The sequence below is a fragment of the Manis pentadactyla genome, chromosome 1 (assembly GCF_030020395.1).
Source record: "Manis pentadactyla isolate mManPen7 chromosome 1, mManPen7.hap1, whole genome shotgun sequence".
NCBI classification, from domain to species: Eukaryota; Metazoa; Chordata; class Mammalia; order Pholidota; family Manidae; genus Manis; species Manis pentadactyla.
The window spans coordinates 201,374,115-201,393,929 of NC_080019.1; the positions used below are offsets into that span (position 1 = coordinate 201,374,115).

The 19,815-nt window shown below is 49.1% G+C and overlaps 1 protein-coding gene across 3 annotated transcripts in view; it reads right to left on the reverse strand.

The window, feature by feature from the left end:
- Positions 1-19,815, reverse strand: part of NUP210 (nucleoporin 210) — a 114,861-nt gene that overhangs the window by 79,544 nt on the left and 15,502 nt on the right. For all 3 annotated transcript variants that reach the window (XM_036911497.2, XM_036911498.2, XM_036911500.2), the window contains exons 2-6: positions 16,594-16,730; positions 15,150-15,281; positions 7,261-7,357; positions 4,388-4,538; positions 2,241-2,373 (exon numbers count right to left, since the gene is read on the reverse strand). In XM_036911497.2, coding sequence (XP_036767392.2) covers positions 2,241-2,373; positions 4,388-4,538; positions 7,261-7,357; positions 15,150-15,281; positions 16,594-16,730 — 650 coding nt within the window. The remainder of the gene's footprint in view (positions 1-2,240; positions 2,374-4,387; positions 4,539-7,260; positions 7,358-15,149; positions 15,282-16,593; positions 16,731-19,815) is intronic.

The following is a 19,815-nucleotide window of genomic DNA, read 5'->3' on the forward strand; positions in this document are numbered from 1 at the left end:
TGAAAAGCTTCTGTACAGCAAAGGACACCATCAATAAAACAAAAAGGTACCCTACCGTATGGGAGAATATTTTCGTAAATGACAGATCCGATAAAGGCTTGACATCCAAAATATATAAAGAGCTCAAGCTCCTCAATAAACAAAAAGCAAATAATCCAATTAAAAAATGGGCAGAGGAGCTGAACAGACAGTTCTCCAAAGAAGAAATACAGATGGCCAACAGACACATGAAAAGATGCTCCACATCGCTAGTTATCAGAGAAATGCAAATTAAAACCACAATGAGATATCACCTCACACCAGTTAGGATGCCCAACATCCAAAAGACAAACAACAACAAATGTTGGCGAGTTTGCGGAGAAAGGGGAACCCTCCTACACTGCTGGTGGGAATGTAAATTAGTTCAACCACTGTGGAAAGCAATATGGAGGTTCCTCAAAATGCTCAAAATAGACTTACCATTTGACCCAGGAATTCCACTTCTAGGAATTTACCCTAAGGATGCAGCACTCCAGTTTGAAAAAGACATATGCACCCCTATGTTTATCGCAGCACTATTTACAATAGCCAAGAAATGGAAGCAACCTAAGTGTCCATCAGTAGATGAATGGATAAACAAGATGTGATACATATACACAATGGCATATTATTCAGCCATAAGAAGAAAACAAATCCTACCATTTGCAACAACATGGATGGAGCTAGAGGGTATTATGCTCAGTGAAATAAGCCAAGTGGAGAAAGACAAATACCAAATGATTTCACTCATCTGTGGAGTATAAGAACAAAAGAAAAACTGAAGGAACAAAACAGCAGCAGAATCACAGAACCCAAGAATGGACTAACAGTTACCAAAGGGAAAGAGACTGGGGAGAATGGGAGGGTAGGGAGGGATAAGGGTGGGAAAGAAGAAAGGGGGTATTATGATTAGCATATATAATGTGGGGGGTGGGGGGAAGGGGAGGGCTTTGCAACACAGAGAAGACAAGTAGTGATTTTACAACATTTTACTATGCTAATGGACAGTGAGTGTAATGGGGTTTGTGGGGGGGACTTGGGGTAGGGGAGAGCCTAGTAAACATAATGTTCTTCAAGAAAATATAAATAAATAAATAAATAAATAAAAGGGATATACACGCAAAAGGAGGGAAAGCAGGGTCTCAGAGAGATATTTGCTCACCCATGCTCACAGCAGCAGTACTCACAATGGCCAGAAGGAGGAAGCAACCCAAGTGCCCACTGACAGATGAATGGCTAAACAAACTGTGGTCCTTCCACGCAATGGCAAACTACTCAGCCTTAAAAAGGAAGCAAATTCTGACACAGGCTACAACATGCATGAATCTTGAAGACACTGTACTAAGTAAAAGAAGCCAGTCACAAAAGGACAAATGCTATATGACGCTACTACATGAGGTACCCAGAGTCATTAAATCATAGAGACAAAGGATAGGGGTTTCAGAGGTTGGAGAGAGGGCAAGTGGAGAGTTAGTGTTCAGTGGGACAGAGCTTCAGGATTTTTTGTTTGTTGTTCCTCCTATGTCCGTCATTTACTTCTCCCATCTCCCTGTCCCAGTTTGTGCTCTCTGACTGAGTCCATTTCTGCTTTGTTCATTCATTTGTTTTGTTTTTTAGATTTCACATACAAGTGAGATCATACAGTATCTGTCTTTCTCTGACTCATTTCACTCAGCATAATACCCTCTAGATCCATCCAAGTTGTCACAAATGGCAAGATTTCATTTGTTTTTATGGCTGAATAATATTCCATCGTATATATGTACCCCATCTTTATCCATTCCTCTATGGATGGACACTCAGGTTGCTTCCCTATCTTAGCTGTTGTAAATAATGCTGCGGTGAACAGAGGGGTGCATATATCTTTGTGTATTTTTTCTTTGAGTAAGCACCCAGACGTAGATGTTATTTCTATTTTTATTTTGAGGAAACTCCCTGCTGTCTTCCACGGTGACTGCACCAGTTTGCAGTCCCACCAAATGGGCTCCCCTTCTGCCACATCCTTGACAACACTTGTTATTTCAGACTTTCAGTTCTACAAGATGAGGAGCGTTCTGTGACTCGATGGTGGGGATGGCTGCACAGCAGTGTGACTGTACTTAATGCCACTGAGCTGGACACTTAAAAATAGTTAAAATGATAAGTTTTATGTTAGGTTATATTATCACAATAAGAAAAAGGTAAGCCTTTTGCCACAATTAGCAAGCTGAATCAGGACGCACCTGTAATCTTTCCTTGCCTGATCTTCTGCACCTTGTAGCGAATGGAGGTCCCCACCATCAGGTAGATGTCATAAGCAGGGTTCAGAAGGATGTTCTCCAAAATCAGCAGCCTGACCTCCGCAGGGTGTACATTCTTAGAACAAAGAGGGCAGAAAAAGTGAGGTGGGTTGGGAGGTGGAGAGCTGTGTGGGCAAGAGAAAGGGACTCCTCAGAACTTTTCAGCAAGTCTGCATGGGGACAGGAAGTTACGGGTGAAAAAGACAGGGCAGGCTCACAGCCACACACCTCTGGACCCCCAGAACCCAAGGGGAACCCTGGTGCACAACAGGCGTGTGGTCAGTGGTCACGGCCCAAACAGATCAAGCATGTCACCTTACATTATGTACATGATAGCTCCACTTACAGTAATGACAGCTGAGCAGAAAGTAAAGTGAAGAGCCAGGAGTGATACCCGCAGATACTGTGGCCACCAGGGACATGGGTCTCCTCCACAAAAGCCCCAAAAACTAGGGAGAGTGGGAAACCGCAGGCAAACCTGGAATGGTCCTCAGCCCTTCCTTCCCACCTCTCATCCCCACCGTGACCTCGTCAGAGAAAGGGGTGACAGACTCTGAAAGAGGAGGAAGACCACAAGTACAGTACAGGGTCTAGTGCGCTCCTCCGATTACCAGATCCTATAGGGGCTGCACCTTCCGTTGCCCTTGAGCCGTCCGGCAACTCTGCAGGTGGGAGAACAGTGATGGCAACGCACGGGATTCGCATCCACAGAAGTGCTGAGGCATTTCTCTGGTGGAGGTGCTGTCAGTGACTGTCCCACGGACACTGACCAGTTCTGCATCTACTTCTAAATTCTTTGGACTCTCCCTTGAACCAGTCATAACATCATACTGGTTCCCTCACCTAACAATAAGTTAAATAACATTTTTTATTCACTAAAAAAGAAAAAAACATACGAAGTGCCAACCTTGGGCTGGGCTCTGTGGTGGGTGCTCTCCTGCACGGCAGGCAGGGGAGCAGGCAGAACAAGGGTGCCTTCCCAGCCTAGGGGGGGCCCAGCCCCCAGCCCAGCCTGGGCCCAGAATAAGAAAAGGAATACTGTCTCTGAGCACTAACTGCAAAGAACTGTGGGGCCAGCCTGTGACAGGGCATGTCTCATGTTTCTGAAGCCCTCCACAACTCCCCAGCCAACAGCTGACCCAATGAGGACAGTCATAGGGAGAGTTCTCTCATCTGTCACTAGAAATTAAATGGCAGATGAAGTACCACAGCCTTCCTGCCTACACACAAAGATCTCAGGTTTGCACCTTCAAAAGGACGCACGGGCAGGGAAGACATTCATGGAAAGAACCAGGCCCTTGGCAAGACCTACTCCTGGCTCTTGTTTCCTCTGTTCCACCCCCCTCAGAACAGGGTGCTGATGTGAGGTCCACGTGACACGAGGCGGGGCGAGGAGCCCTAGCTCTCCACGGGACCTCCAGTCTCAGGGCTCACAGTGGGGCACAGGAAGGAGGGCATGGAGGAACCCTGGAGCCTCCAGTTTGCTCACAGAGCCCCAAAGGCTTGGGTGCATCCCTATACTGGGATGGGGGGTGGGGGTGGTGCTTGTTGAAAATAAGCTTGTTAGCAAGAGGTATAAACTTTCAGCTATAAAATAAGTAGGTCACAGGGATGAAAGGTACAGTGCAGGGAACAGTGAACACTATTGTAACACCTTGGTGAGGTGACAGGTGGCAACCACACTTACCATGGGGAGCATTTTGTAATGTATATGAATGCTGAATCACTATGTTGTACACCTGAAACTATTATAATATTATGTCAATTAAATAAAATTAAACAAATAGAAATTTTAAAACATTTTTTTTTAAAAAGAAAAGAAGGTGATTAATGGCAATCCCCCTGTTCCTGGACCTCCCCCTGAAACAGAATTGAACAAATGCCTGTGACTCCAGAGTTGGTGCCCCCTGGGCCCAAACTACCTCTCTGTGCTGTGGTTCAAATAATCCAAACCAAACAAACACAAATACAGAATCACACCCTGAGGTTCCCGCTCCATGACCCGTGCACCTCCCGCTGTAGGGAACCTCACTTCTGCATCTCCATATGAGCATAGATAGCAGCCAACCCGGTGCCACCCCAGGGCCCACCTTGTACACAGCCTCCTGGATGCGTGCCTTGAGTTTGGAGCTCCCTGTCTTCATTCCAGACACCAGGATGGTGTCCCCCTGCTTGGCCACCTTCTCCATCTCTGAGATGTAGGAAGGAGGTATGTATGTAGACTCCAAGAACGTGAGGATTCTGGAAAGGGAACATGTCATCAGACCTGATGTGTGGAAGCAATGAACCTAACACATTCGCTGTCTATCGGCACCTCTAGCCGTTGCCCGGTACCGCCCTGCTCCATGCTGCTTAGAAATGTGTCCCTGCAATGTCCTCCATCAGAACCATCTGGTTCCCTATAAAAAATGCAGATTCTCGGCCCCTCACCCAGGCTCTTGTCTGTATGAAGCCTGGCAATCTGCATTTTATCAAAACCTACATGTGTGATAATACTGAAATTTGAGGACCACCTACTTAGTCACAGTGCTTCAGCCTCACAGATGTGAAAGGTGAGGCCCATGGAAACTAAGAAGCAGGCCTAGGCCCAGAAACCCAGCCAAGGCCGTGTCAGCAAGGCCCACCAGGCTCCCCAGGGCTACCTGCCTCATTCCAGCCCACCTCTCTCGGCTAGCTGCAGCCTGTAATGGCCCCTGAGATAGCAGGCCTAGGGGACCACATCTCATCCTATCCTCCCCGGGCTTATGCTGTGGGGAGAGACCCCCAGGGTGTGGGTGTGGGCTGCTAACAGGGCTGGCTTGAGGCACCCTTCCAGTAGTTTCCTACTTGCAGTCTATGATTTACAAATAAGCCCAACCTTTCTGCCTGAACAAGAGCAGTCTATCGGACATGTTTTCATTCCATAAGGCCACTATGCCAATTTATTTCCTTTCCCCACTTTACTAGGTGTCACATGCTGAATTTAATGAATATCCAGAACGTTCTGATTCTAACATGTTTTAGTGCCTTGGATTTTAGTTACCATTTGGTTCATGTGCCAAGAGCTTGGAAGCTCAGGGGGCTGTCATGGCAGGAAATGGGTCTAGTGGTGCAGAAAGGCGCAGGGAACGAGCATTCCCTGAATACCTAGGGTGCACCAGGCCCAGAGAGGGCTCTGGGCACCAGTCCATGAGCTGACCCACGTGGCTGTCCTCAGAGGTGGGCACAGTGAGCACCTGCGTTTAATAGAGGAGGAAGCTGATGCTGGGGGTTTGGTCCCCCGACTAAGGCCACAGCAGGAAGTGACAAGGACAAGACAGGCTACTCTGACTGTAAAGCCCATGTTCCTGCTTTAGGAGACACCAGAAATCCCAGACCTCATCTAGGAAACAAAGGCTGATGGCCCCAGACCTGAGAAGAGCTGTGACCCAGGAGGGGGATCCAGCTCGCCCAGAGTCAGGCCATGAGGACGTCTGGGTGTAGACGGCCGTGAGCTGAGCCCAGATGTTTCCTAGAGCTCCAAACTAGACTTCTAAAGGTGTAAATAAAGACCAAACTCTTAACTCCCCCCAAAATACTTAGTAACTGCAAGGGAGTTATGAAAGTGACAGTGGGATGCCCTGGCGACACCATCTTACCCAAGTGGTGACAGTGAACATGATCAGTAATGGACCAATGGACAATGACAAGATACAACTGCAAGAGTAAGAATCTCACCTCTGTGATATGCCTGCCAAAGATACAAAGCTCTACATCTGATCAGGAGGAAACAGATAAACCCAAAATGAGGGCATTCTACAAAACAACTGGACCATCGTCTTCATGAGTGTCAAGGTCCCAAAAGTCAAAGGAAGACCAAGGAAGTATCTCTGGATGATGGAGACTCAGAGAGACACAACAGCATGCAGTGGGTGACTCTGGGCTGGGTTTTTTTGCTACAAAGGACATAATCAGGATAAGCTGACAAAATCTGAATGAGGTCTGATGACTGTAGGCATCAGTGTTGATCTCCTAATTTTGATGGCTGTATTGTGGATATACAGGAGTAGTGGTAGAAAGTGCACATTAAAATAACTGTAGGTGATAGGGCATCAGGTTGGCAACTTGCTCTTAAATGGTTCGGGGAAACCTTTTTTGTGCCATACGTGCAACTTTTCTGGGAGGCTGAAAATTATTGCGAGAAAATTTTTTAAATCATGTCCTCCTCCCTCAAAAGGGACTTCACGTTTTTATTTCCTAAAACATGAGGCAATACAGTATGGCAGGGAATATGAACCCGACCCTGGGTCTGCACCAGCACTGGCCAACAGAACTTCCTGCAACGCTGCATATGATCCACATCAGCTCTGTCCCATACGGAGAGACCACTAACCAACCACACGGCTAAGGAGCACCTGAAGTGTAGCTAGTGTATCTGAGGAAATGAACTTGTTGTATTTACATTTTAATAACCACAACAGTCAGTGGCTGATACTGGATAGTGAAGATCTGTACAGGTCTGTTCAAATTCTAGCTCCGCCACTTACCAACCTGAGACAAGTAGCTTAAATTCTGTTTCTCAGAAAAATGGAAAAAATAGTGATACATAAGCACGCGTGGCTGCTGGGAGGATTGTATGAATCAAGATGTGTACAAGCCCCTCTTACAAGGAGTCCGTCTGCACCCTCCGTGTGAGGAATACAGCCTCGCACCTGTGAAGGGCTGTCCCAAAACCTGTCTCCCCTTTAACTCACCCCCAATGTGGGGGGCTGCCCGCTGGGGCCACACACACAACCCTTCCCCTGCACCCCATGATGGCTTCCGTCATCTGGGAGGAGCTTCCTCTGATGCAGCCAGACACACAGCCTCCCTGACCACTTCCCACAGAACACACCCTGGGGACCATCCTGGGCTCCTCAGTGACAGTGACGATGAAAGCCCCCACCCGCACACAGCCGAGCGACAACCCCCTTCCCACTTCCCTTCAAAGGTGAGGCGCTCTTACCGCAGTGCGTTGTGGGAGTCTGAGAACCTGTTGGCCTCTGTGTCCTTCACGATCGTCCAGTCAAAGACCAGCCCAGCCAGGGTGCTGAATGTGTTTCCTGTAAGAGCCAGTGGGAGAGGCAGAAATGCACTGGAGTTAACCCCCGAGGCCAAGGGAAGAGGAAATGCACTCCACACCAACCCCCTGCAAAGCAGAAGCCATGCCTGCATTTTGGAAAGGGGAAACTGAGGCTTCAAGGATCCAGGTCATGTGACTGTGAGGGGCTGAGCAGGCATGTGAACGCAGGCCTGTCTTAGGTGAACACCTATGTCCTTCCTTCCTCTGACTGCTCACAACAGGCTCGGTGTAGTGTCTAATACCATCACCCTGCACGTCTGTAAGCACTTTACAGTTTAGGCGGCCACTCCTAGACCTCAGACATTCATTCCTCCTTATCATCTCCCTAGGCAGGGAAAGAAGCTGTGAGATGAGGGGGCAGAATCTCTGACCATCTGGTTTCACACAACCATTCTGTCTCTTCACCTTGACACTTAAGACTCCTGAGGTCCCAGGGTGGAAGAAATGGGAAGCCACACACAGCTAGCCTTGGCTCCCAGTCCTGGCTTGCCGTCCATGTGCCTCGTGACAGGATGTCCGAACAAGCTGAGCCCGAGGGGTGAGTGGGTAATGACTCCTCAAGGAACGGGAGTGGGTCTCAAACCCTCCATAAACACCTTCTGAGTGTAAGCACAAGGCCTGGTTCCAGGTGGACACCCTGGAGCAGGGCAAGAGATGAAAACCGGTGGCTGAAAGGCCTCATCTGCTGGGAACTGTGGGGTTTGTACTTTACCCTGGCGATGTTGTTTTTACATTTTTTAATTCCTATTGTTTCAAATTAAGAAACTCAACATATAAATCCAACTTCCAAATTTTCCTGAAAAATAGGAAGATCCCACTGCTTGGGCTCTATTCCCTCTGGGGACCAGCAGCTGGCTCAGCCTCACTGGGAAGGATCACAATCTTGGGTTTGCCACACTCAACACACCCTGCTGTCCCACACCCACGCCACATTCATCATCTATATTCCCTGCCTGGCCAGGCCCTGAAATAGCATCTGGGGCACAGAAAAGTTCTTTCTACAGCGCAAAGGGCAAGGGCATCTAGAAGCAGACGGGCCTGGGATCCTGCCTTGCCCCACCCGACCTGTGAGATCTCAGAAGCCAAATGAACGCACTTGGCGAAAGCTCTAGAAAACCAGACTCTGTTTGCCATCAGTCTTTCAGACATCTATCACAGGGAGGGCCACCCCATACAATTTCCTAGATGTCTTTCCATTGAGCTGGGCAACTAATCAGAGGAAGGAGAGACAAACCCCATCTACTATGGATACAAGCAGAGAGATTTTCTTCTCAGAGGTCCAAGGGAGGACCCCAGATATTAGGCTGCCGAGAGAACTCACCCAGTTCCCCCTTCGGTGGACAGTGAACAACACATAGTGTGCAAAGGTGGGACAGTACAAGATGGGAACTGGGGGAGGCAGCCACAGGGACCCTGTGCCCACCCAAAACTGCGCCCATGAGCACCCCAGCCTGGCAGGCAGGCTGCCTGTGCCCTCGATGCCCATGTGTGGCATACACACTGCACAGTGTGCTCAGCTGCTTGGATGCTGTCAGTCACTGGTGACTCAGCAGGACAGGACTGTCCCACTTATCTCTGTGCCTTCAGTGGTACCTCGGCAGAGCCTGACACACATAATAGGTGCTCAGTAAATGATTTTGAGCAAACAAAAGATCTGTGCTTTCTTAAACCTCAAAGCATTTTGACCAAAGTAATCTGTCTTTCCAACATCTGGGCATTAGGTAAGAAGACAGATGGTAAAATCCACACCAGAGAAGCAGGTTGGCTGCAGGAGACTCACAAGCCCCCTAACCCAATCCCAGGAGACAGCTCCCTGCTGCTTCCCTGACTCACGGGGGTCTGCACCTTTCTCGCACATCCCGGTGACGAGCAGCTCACCACCTCCAAACCCAGCCCAGCCCCTCCATTCAATAGCTCTGACCATAAGAACCTTCTTCCACACACTGAGCCAAAATGGGATATGCAAAGCAAAGTCAGCCCAAACTCCTGCCTCCTGGCAGCAGAGCCAAGCATGCTGACTCTGCAACCCACTCAGTTCGGACAAGAATGGATGTCCTGTTACCGCGGCAGATTGCCAAAGCGTGACCAGAAACCCGACACGACAGCCCTCTCTCAGCACACACCCAACCAAACACCACAGGTGTCCTGAACACCCACTCTCGGTGCTTCCGTCATCTCCAAGCACCACTGTTCTCTTCTGTAAAATGGGAATGAGAGTCCCAACCCACAGGATTGTTGGGAAGATCGAATGGAGAAAGTGCCCCCTGGTAAGGTGCCGGAACCACGCTGGCCAGCCCCAGGGATCAGTACTGGTGGCCAAGGCCTTCTGAGGTCGAGGACACTGAGGAAGGCCTGCTTGGGTCTCTTTACACAGCACATGGCAACAGGAAAGCCTGTCTTCCTACATTTCAGTGGCTACACATGGAGTTCTAGTCAGCATCTCTGCTGCCCCTGGCCTCACAACTCCTGCAAGTCTACCATGTTCAGATGTGAACGAATAGGAGCAGGAAGTGTCCCTGGGCTTCTGTAACTTTCACCAATGTGAGCAAATGCACATGCAGGACTGGCTTCATAATTTTCAGCGCTCTGTGCAAATGTGGGGCCCCTCATTCAAAAGGCAGGGGAAGGTGCCAGAAGGCAAGTCAGACTAGGGAAGACTGGTAGAGACAGAGGAGGCCCCTGGGCCCAGAGGTGGCCTGAGGGAGGGCTCCCTTGGGGATTAGAAGTCCTCCAGGGTGAGAACCTTAGAGGTGCCCAGAGGCCCTGCCCTGCTATTTGGAGCACACACAGGCTTGCCACCTGCCAGCTACTGGGTTCCCCCTGCCAGCCACTGGACCAACACACCGTGTCCCAGCTGGAGCAGGCTCCAGGGAAACTGAGTCAGGCATCTCTCCTTCCCGCAGCTGCTGACCCCCCTAGTAAGCCTCTTTAAGCCTTACTTACCTCTTTAAGCAGGGAGATGCTAGGTAGCAGGGTTAGGGTGGGTGAGAGGCCCACTCTGGCTGGGATGCAGCCTCTGGACCAAACACATCCAGGAGCTGCCAGCCTGAGACAGAGACAGCCACTACCATGCTCCATCCCAGCATACACTGGGGCATATGCACCCTACCCAGGCCCAACCAGGGATGGAAGGTGGGAGCAGTCACGGGGCAAGAACAGGGAGGGAGAGGCCATGCAGGACCCAGGACACCAGAGGACAGAAAGCAGGAAGCCAAAAAACACACTGCAGGGGGCAGGGAAGTGGCCGGGAGGCTGTTTTTGAGTTAATGCCTCCAAGCCCCTGGCACATGCATTATAGTCCCATCAGACTCCACTCCCAAAACACAAGTTCAAAGATAAATTTATTAAAAAGTTCAAGGCAACAGTGAGTGTTGAACCAAGCCTGGGACCCTCCTGAGCTGCTGCCCTGGGGAAAGCTGGCCCTGTGGGCAGGAAGAGAATGACTTCTGGGTGACAGAAGAGAACCACAGGAGGTCGCAGTACAGGTCACTCACTGTGACTTCCGAGAGTGAGGAAAGATGGCACCTCTCAGTGCAAAACAGGCCCCAAGACAGACATGTTTAGCAGAAACTTGCAGGTTTGTGGGGAGAATGCTTTCAGGAAATTTCTACCTAAAGGTTTGCTTTTCCATTTAAAAAGTAGATATTAGTACTTGCTATGTGGGTCAGACAGAGCTTTTGACCTTGAAGCCTCACAGTCAAGTGCTACCTTTTTTTTATGAGGCAAGTCCAAGGGTCCATCTTCAGAGGGTGCATTCACACTGTCCTGGTCCCAGGAGGGCAGAAGGAAAACATTAAGCAATTCCACTTAGCAAACATTTGCCAGATGCCCACTGGGCCTAAAGCCCAGTGTCAGAGAATGAAGTGATCCCAACTCTGCCCTCCAAATGCTGAACTTAACAATGCAGAGCAAAAAATGCCCCCCTCTGGAGGCAGGGCAGAGGCCGGTGAACTGCTGAGGGTTTCAGTTAGGGAGGAACAAATCTCACCTTGAGCAGTCAGGGGAAGATCCCTGGAGAAGAGCCTTTCTGAAAGGGAGGCCCAGAGGGGACGTGGAAGGTGCTCTGAGCAGAACAGGCAGCATCGGGAAACGGGAGGAGGGGCCACCTTGGTGACCTTAAGCTAGCCTAGTTCTGTTTTGCACAAGGTATGTGTGAGCAATGCATGTGGGCAGGGAGGTAACTATGAAAACATTAACCTGAACCAGGCACTCTGCAGAGAGTCTCAGGCCAAGGTGGACCTGAGCCCCATACAGAGGACTCCTACTGCCCAGGAAAAATGCAGCAGCAGGACACGGGCAGCTGGCCTACTGGACATGAGATCAGATGACAGCGTCAGATACCCTGAGTTCCAGATCCTACCTGCCACACATGAGCTGTGTGACTTCGGGCAAGTCACTTAACCTCTCTGGGCCTCCACTTGTATATACAATGGATAAGATACCATCCATCCTCATGGGTTGGAAGATGACACTGTAAAGGGCCTGGGGCAGTGCCTGGTGCACACAGAGCCTCCAGCAGGGCTTGCTGAGCCACAGTAATGTCTTTTTTGACAACATCCACTGATCCAGATAAAGATATGTCCCTTGTGAGACTGCAAGGTCCTCAAAGGTGACAAGAGTCAAGTTTGTCTTCACAAAACAGGCTCTGACCAGGGAAGAGGACACAGGCTCAGGATAAAGAAAGTAGGGGTAACTAAGGTACTAGTCTAGCATCTCTGGACAGGGAAGGCTGATGAGAAAGTATGAGATCCTCACAGTGAATAATAAGGATGGAAGTGAACCACCTGCTTAGAGCAAAGGTGGGACCTTCACCTGGGCTACTGGTCAATGACCCCAGTGTATGCAGACCAGCTGGGAACCCTGACTTCCTACTCTGGAATTGGCCACATGTGCCACAGAAACCACAGGGGTGGGAGGGGTGTGAACGGTTACTAGCAAGGGCACTGGGCATCTGTCCTGCACAGAAAGGCCAGAAACAGCCACTTTCCTGCTCCCCACATCTCCAGCTACCAGAGACACTCCCAGAAAAAAAATTTGAGTGACTTATGGATAACTATAACAAAGAAGGTGGACAGTAACAAAGGTTGGTGAGGATGTGGAGCAACTGGAACCCTCATGCATTGCTGGTGGGAATGTAAAATGGTCCAGCTGCTATGGAAAACAATGAGGCAGTTTCTCAGTTACTCTCTGACCCAGAAATCCCCCTCCTGGGTATAACCACCCAACAGGAATGAAAACACTTGTCTACACAAAACCTTGCACCTGACTGTCCATAGCAGTTCTATTCGCAGTAGCCAAAAGGTGCCACTAGCTGATTAACAGATAAAATGTGGCCTGTCCATACAATGGAATATTATTCAGCCATAGAAAGGAAGGAGGTGCATGCAACAGCATAGATGAACCTGGGAAACATGCTAAGTGAAAGAAATCAGTCCCAAAAGACCACATGTATGATTCTATTTATATGAAATGTCTGCAACAGGCAAGTCTATATACATAGGAAGTAGGTTAGTGGCTGCCAACGGGCTGGAAAGAGAAAAGAATGGAGGTGATTGCTAATGCGCATTGGGTTTCTTCTTTGTAGTGATAAAAATGTTCTAAAATTAAACAGTGGTGGTTGGTCCTGCAACTTTGAGATTATATTCAAAACCACTGAACTGTATACTTTAAATGAGTGGATTTTATAGTACTTAAATCTCAATAAAAATAAATATATATTTTTAAAGTAACTTAAGATGGGAAACAGAACAGAGTGGGCAAGAGCAGGGGTAGCAAACTATGGCCCCCGGGCCAAATCCAGTACACCATTAGTTTTTGTAAATAAAGTTTTATTAGGGACCAAATCTGGACCACCACTATTTTTGTATTTTATTTAGAACACAGCCTCATCTATTCACTTGCAATATCTATGATGCCTTTAGAGCAACAATGGCAGAGCTGAGTAGTTTCAGCAGAAAACATATGGCCAGGAAAGCCTAAAACATTTACTCTCTGGCCCTTTACAGAAAATGTTTGCTGACCCCTGGCCAAGAGATTGAACTCTGGCACCCGGCCAGAGATGGGACTGGGATCCTGACTCTGCTTCATACTAACTACATATCTTTTCCCACATACACGTGTATTCACATAGTGTGCCTCAGTCTCACCACCTGGACATGAAAGGAATTAGAACATGTAGGTGCTCAGAGGAGTGCCTGACACCAGTGTGGCCTCAAACTTTGGTCTTTTGCTCCCAAGAACAGTGGGTGATCCTCCCAGGGTACTGAAGACCAGCTTCCATCACCCCATTGCATGAACCAGGTCCTTGGCTCCCTCTGAAGACCAAGTACAAATCCCACCTCTGACACACACAACCCTTTGCATCCTGTATCCCACCCCTCTCCACATTTTAGTCTCCTCCAGAATAAAATAGGCAAACCCCACATTTCTCAAAGCTCAAACATTGTATTGTCGGTCCATGAAACTGTCCTGACCTCCTTTCTCCAGACCCCACTTCACCCTTCCCTGGGGCTGGCTCCCCAGCTCGGGGCACTTGCATCCAGTGTGATCACAAACAGCACCTACTGAGATGCCTGTGAGCATTTACTGCCACGTGGCCCTCCCCCACAGCCTGAGACGCTGGAGGCAGAGGGCCAAACCCTTCCCTCGCCCTGGAGCACCCCAGGACCTGGCAGAATGCCCAGGAGGTAGAAAGTGCTCCAACACTACCTGGCTTCCTGAGCACCCACTACATACCACGCAGCACCAAGCCCCTCACACTCCTCCCACCAGATCCTTACAATCCCGTGATGAGTGTCACTAGCTCAATCTCACAGATCAGAAAACAGTTCAGAGAAGGCAGGCAGCTTATCTGATGAATGAATACAGAGAGGGAGGAAGGATCTGACAGGTGTTCCCGAATAGTGATTTTGCTCCCAGGGGACATCTGGCGATGGCTGGAGACAAATGCAGTTATCACAACTGGGGGAGTCCCACTGGCGTCCGGTGGGTAGAGGCCAGGGATGCTGCTAAAGATCCTATGATGTACTGGGCAGACTTCTACCACAAAGAATTACCTGGCCTCAAATGCCTGAGAAACCCTGATGCAGAAAAATGTTTTTAAAAAGCGAGGGATGCTAGAGTGGTCAGGGAAGATTTCTAAGACAAGGTGAGATGTGGTTTGGACTTGAAGTTTTGCAAGATCCTTTGTCTGAAAGACATTATTTTGCCTATTTTTGTATTTTATTAGAACCCAGCCTCATCTTTCTTTCTTCAGCAAGAGCCTTAACCTCCAAATTTTCCCTTTGTTCCAAGAGGTGAGGCTACAGCCAAGACAGTCTGCCTCCAATGAGAGTGGATCTTCTAAAAAGAATCCCAGCTCACAAAGAGCAGGTGAAGTGAAGAAGTAAAAGATGGTAGGCAGGGCCAACAGCACAGATGTGCCCTGGCCTGCTGTACACACACATACACATACACGTACACACAAACACGCTCTGCCGTCAGGACACAAACCCTCTAAGCCGAGCAGAATGCACCCCCATTTACAGCACAGCACAGCGACCCAGCGAGCCTCTCCTGGCTTCTCATGACCACTGAGATACCAGATGTCGGTTTCCCAAACACAGACCTAGGCCTGGAGTTGTGCTGCTACCAAGGGCCCGGGCTCCACCTCAGAGGCGGTCTTGCCCGGCACCACCTTCACCTTCCTGGCTGGAGCAGCCCTCCAGGCAGAACAGCAGGGCCAGACACCGGAGGGGAGAGAGCAACAGAGACCGCCAGGGGAACATGCTCACCTTCAGAGTCCAGGGCCTGGATCTTCAGCTCCAGGGGTGAGTCCTCCAGGTAGAGTTCACGGGTAGTGGAGACAATCTGAATGCCATGGATGAGGTCGACGATGGCATCGCAGCGCAGGACCTGGCCCGTGGCTGGAGGGATAGGAATAGAGGGGTCAGCACGGATGGTGGCGCCCAACTGCCACCCCACCTCCAGAGCCTCCCAGGTGGTCTCATACTTTGGCAAAGACTAGAGCAAACAACAAAACCACTACACCACACAGGCTGTAAGAGCTGAATTATCTATCCCTCAGAGGCCAAGCCACTGAAGCACACAGCCCTTCTGGAAGTCAGCATGGACTGCAACAAGTAAGGGCATCGGAGGCATTTTCATTGCCCAGCTTGTATTTTTCCAATATGAGTACAAGCATTTAAAGCCGTGTGCAAAAACTCCTGTAGGCAATTCTAGTTTCATTCAGGGTGTAGCCATTAAGTGAAATGACAAGGGCTGTGGTCTAACGAGTTAGCATCCAAAAGTAATACTATTCTGCATGTCTGTCCCTACACTGAGATCAGGAATTACACCTAGAGTGTGTGTGTTTATTCTGGCATCTTTACATGAGACTACCAACCGTGCTATAGAATAAAAGGCTTGTGTGCACCAGTGCACAGATTTTTTTCACTTGCTTCATAAATAAAATGCATAAATGGCATTACCTGGAGAATTTTCTAGTGTATAAATAAGAGCATGCAACACAAAACCATCCTGACCGTACTCCAGTTACCATGTAAAACTGCTTGTGCACTGTTAATGCTGGTTTGTTAGAAAGCAGTATGGCCCAATTTATCTCATGTGCTGAGACCTGGTGAGATTGGGGATCTATCCTTGGCAAAAAATAACCCCATAACCTAGAAGATCCCAAAACTGTTCTCTGTATAAAACTATTTGTTTCTACCTAACATTGAAACAAACACCTAAAATCAATGTAAACGTCCAATACAAGGAAATGCTTATAGCACAACCTCCCGCTCAGAATATTATTCAGCCATTAAAAATAATTCCATGATGAAATGGAGACCTTTTCTTATCAGGTTAGGTGGAGGGAAAGCATGACAGAAAATCATATTAATTGTTTCTCAGCATGTTACAACCATAATGTGATAAATCAAATATGGGGAAGTGAAAGAGTTACAACAGCTTTCCTCATTTTGACTTGACACCCGTTAAAAATAGCTTCGAAATGAAAGCCAGCCTCCACAAGAAGGAAGACAGCACCAAGTGCTGACAGGAGGGACTGGGGTGGGTGCTGCTTGCTCGGCGCCCACCCCCGCTGGGCATCCTCCCACCCACCAAGAGAGAGGAAAGAGCTGCCACAGGCCCCAGCAGGCTCTATGGACAGGTCTCAAGAGGGCGCCTCTCATCTCCCATCCTGGCCAGGGTCACAGGGGCACCCGAAGCCCTTACTGATGTCCTCTGCGAAGATGATGCTGGTCAGGCGGGCGGGCTGGGACAGGCGGGCCTGCACCACTGCCTGCTGGGAGCACTGCTGCTCGCTCGGGCCCAGCGGCTCTATACTGGCCACCTCCGGCCGGGTCGATGACCTGTGGCAGGAAGACGAGAATTTACTCTGTGCAGTTACTCAGAGAAGCATGGGACCAGCAGCCAAAGCTGCAGTTCCCTGTCTGGGCCTCAGTCCCAGACTCAGATACAGACTAGAGATGGGCAGTTCCCACCAAACCCAGAGGAGAAATGGGGCCTGGCTGAGGCCCCTCCAATACGAGCATGACAACCTGGACATGTGGGGACTCCACACACACTCCCACCAAGCAAATCAAAGAGGACCAAACACCTGGGAACAACCTCAGTGTTCATGAGATGCTCACCTTACAAGGCCATTCTACAGAACTGGAAATCAGTCTTTATCTGTGGGAAAGCTGCCTATGTGTCTGGTGAGGAGGAAATGCCTTGTAACTCTGCTGACCTCTAGGCTGGGCCTGGCACACCACAGGCCCCTAGACATTAGCTTCCATCTCCAAACAGGGTCTAAAAACCTGCAGAGCACCAACTGGAATGAGAGCAACAATCATAAAGTCTCAGTGCACAGAAAGTTGACATTACGGCGAAGGTGGGGAGGGGCAGGCTAGCACACAAATGAATCCGTTAAAATCTGCAAGATGACAAGATGACTTCCCGCAGGGAGAGGAGCCTCAAGAATAACAGCGTGACTGGGGAGAGATCGAGGGCCGGTGCCGTGGTTTCCCATCTATGACACAGGTTATCAACTGTTCCCTTTGAGGTGGGAGGGGAACGAGTGGTATGAGCAGAGCAGATACCATGCAAAGAGCGCCAGGGCAGTGTGTGCTATTAAAGTTACCTGCAGACCAGGTGCTCAGGGAAGCCTCTCTGGGGGCTGCCCTTCAGTGACACCATGCCAAGATGTGCCGTTTCAGGCACAGTCCTGATGTGGGAAGCTGCCAGGCATGCTCCATGAACAGAAAAGCCAGGACAATCTGAGCCCTGGGACTCAAGGAGACGGCAGGTGCTGAGGGTGGAGAGGCACTGGAGGCTGCAGTAAGGAGCTTAGATTTATTCTGAAAGCAGACAGGCCACCAAGGTATCTTAGCAGGTGAACATCTGAATGCAATTCACATTTTACAGAACAGAGAACAAGGTGGTATCCTCAGTGAGCTAAGTGTGATCCAGAGCCGGGGAGGGGGCACCCACCAGGCAGAGCATCCACTCTACCCCAAGGGCTGCACTTGGCACCAGGCAGGCACCCGAGCCGGGACTTCCTTCCAGGCCCTTTGCCTGAACTCACTGGAACATCAAGGTTCTGGGATATTCAGAAGGAAATTTTTTTTTAAATGCCTCGTGTTAAAACATGATGGTGTGAAACACACCCAGACATCTGCAAGTCTCTGGGCTGATGGCAAGTGCCTCTCCTGGGGCCAGGAGGCACATGGCGTATCCAAACACACCTGAGGATGCTTGGATCACATGAACATCACAGGCACATGCCGAGCTGCCGGCAGGGCACCTGGAAGTGGATCAACATGTCTACTGAAAGTACTTGTGAGGCAAACCTCACCCACAGTGAAGGCAAGAAATGGAAGCCCCTTAGGAAATGCACTGTGGGCTCCTCATAGAGTTCTGAGAAAAGAGCATTTTGGAGACCATGGGAAGACAATAACACGAACAGGCACACACACCCAGTCAAGAAGGGCGAAGGAGCCTGTGGCACATGCCTCGCCCCTGCTAGAACTGCTCCATTTGACTGGTAGCAGCTGTGGAACCCTCAGCTCATTTCCAAAGGGTGTGAAACTGCCCACACACAAACGCACATGCGTGCACATACCCACACACAGACCTGACTGGAAAGGAAAGAACAAATTACACAACTCACACAGGTCAGAGGAAGCAGAGGAGGCGAGGCAAATAAATGCAATGTGGAATTCTGGACTGGATCCAGAAACAGAAAACGAACCTGAGTGGAAAAATGGGTGAAATCCAAACAGTCTACTGTTTAGTGAATAGTCAGGCACCAAGGGTAATTTCTTCATTTTGATAAATGCTCCTGGCTTTTACAAGATGTTAACTTGAGGAGAAGCTGGCTGAAGGGTGAGTAGAGGGAACTCGGTATCATCTTTGCAACTTCCCTGCAAATCTAAAATTGGTCTGAAATGTAAAATTTAAAAAAGAAAGACAGGGTGGGGGGAAGGATGGATGAACAGGCAGAGCACAGAGGACTTTTAGGGCTGTGAAACTATTCTGTGTGATACTTCAATGATAAAACAAGTCCAAACCCACAGCACGTACAATGCCAAGTACAAACCCTACCGCACACTATGGGCCTGTAACACACATACTGCTCTGGTGTGGATGCTGATGGTGGGGGAGCCTGGGGGTGGCTATATGGGAAATCTCTGTGATTTCAGCTCAATGTTGTAGTGAGCCTAAAACTGCTCTAAACAAAAAAGTCTATTTTGTAAAAAGGTAATTCATCATTTCTTGCTTCTAGCTTTGAGAAACAGTGTGAGAAACACCTTGTTCCATGGTGCCTCGTAGCCAGAGATCTGAGCTGTAAATCCCATCCCCCTCTCTGAACCTCAGTTTCCCCAAGAAGAAAATGGAGAGAACAACATCTTTACTCATTCCCTGACAGAAGTAAACTAATCTGAAACAGAGTCCCAATAAATAAATCAGTACAGATAAGAACAGTGCTACACCAGGTCAAGTTGGGGAGGCCTGAAATTCTCCCTCCCACGTCCCCCAGCACTTCCACTGGCTGTTGAGAGGCCCTGGCAGCCTGCAGAGCCTGGCTGGGAACACCCACCTTGTGTCAGGCCTACTGTCTTGTAGGGCTATGTAAAGTACAGATATAGGCCCTCAGCAGCCCTGTCCAACAGAAATATCCAGTGATTCACATTTTAAAATTTCTAACTGCATTATGAAACAAAATGTAACAGGTGAAATTAATTTAATAGACTTAATTTTTTCAGTTTTAGGTTCACAAATTTAGCAAAATTGAGTGGAAAGTATGGAGAATTCCCATACACCCTCTATCTTCCATACATACTGCCTCCCCCTTTACATTCCCACCTGGGTGGTGCACCTGTTACAACTGAGGAGCTACACTGACACATCGTTACCACCCACAGTCCACAAGTTACGTAAGGCTCACCCCTG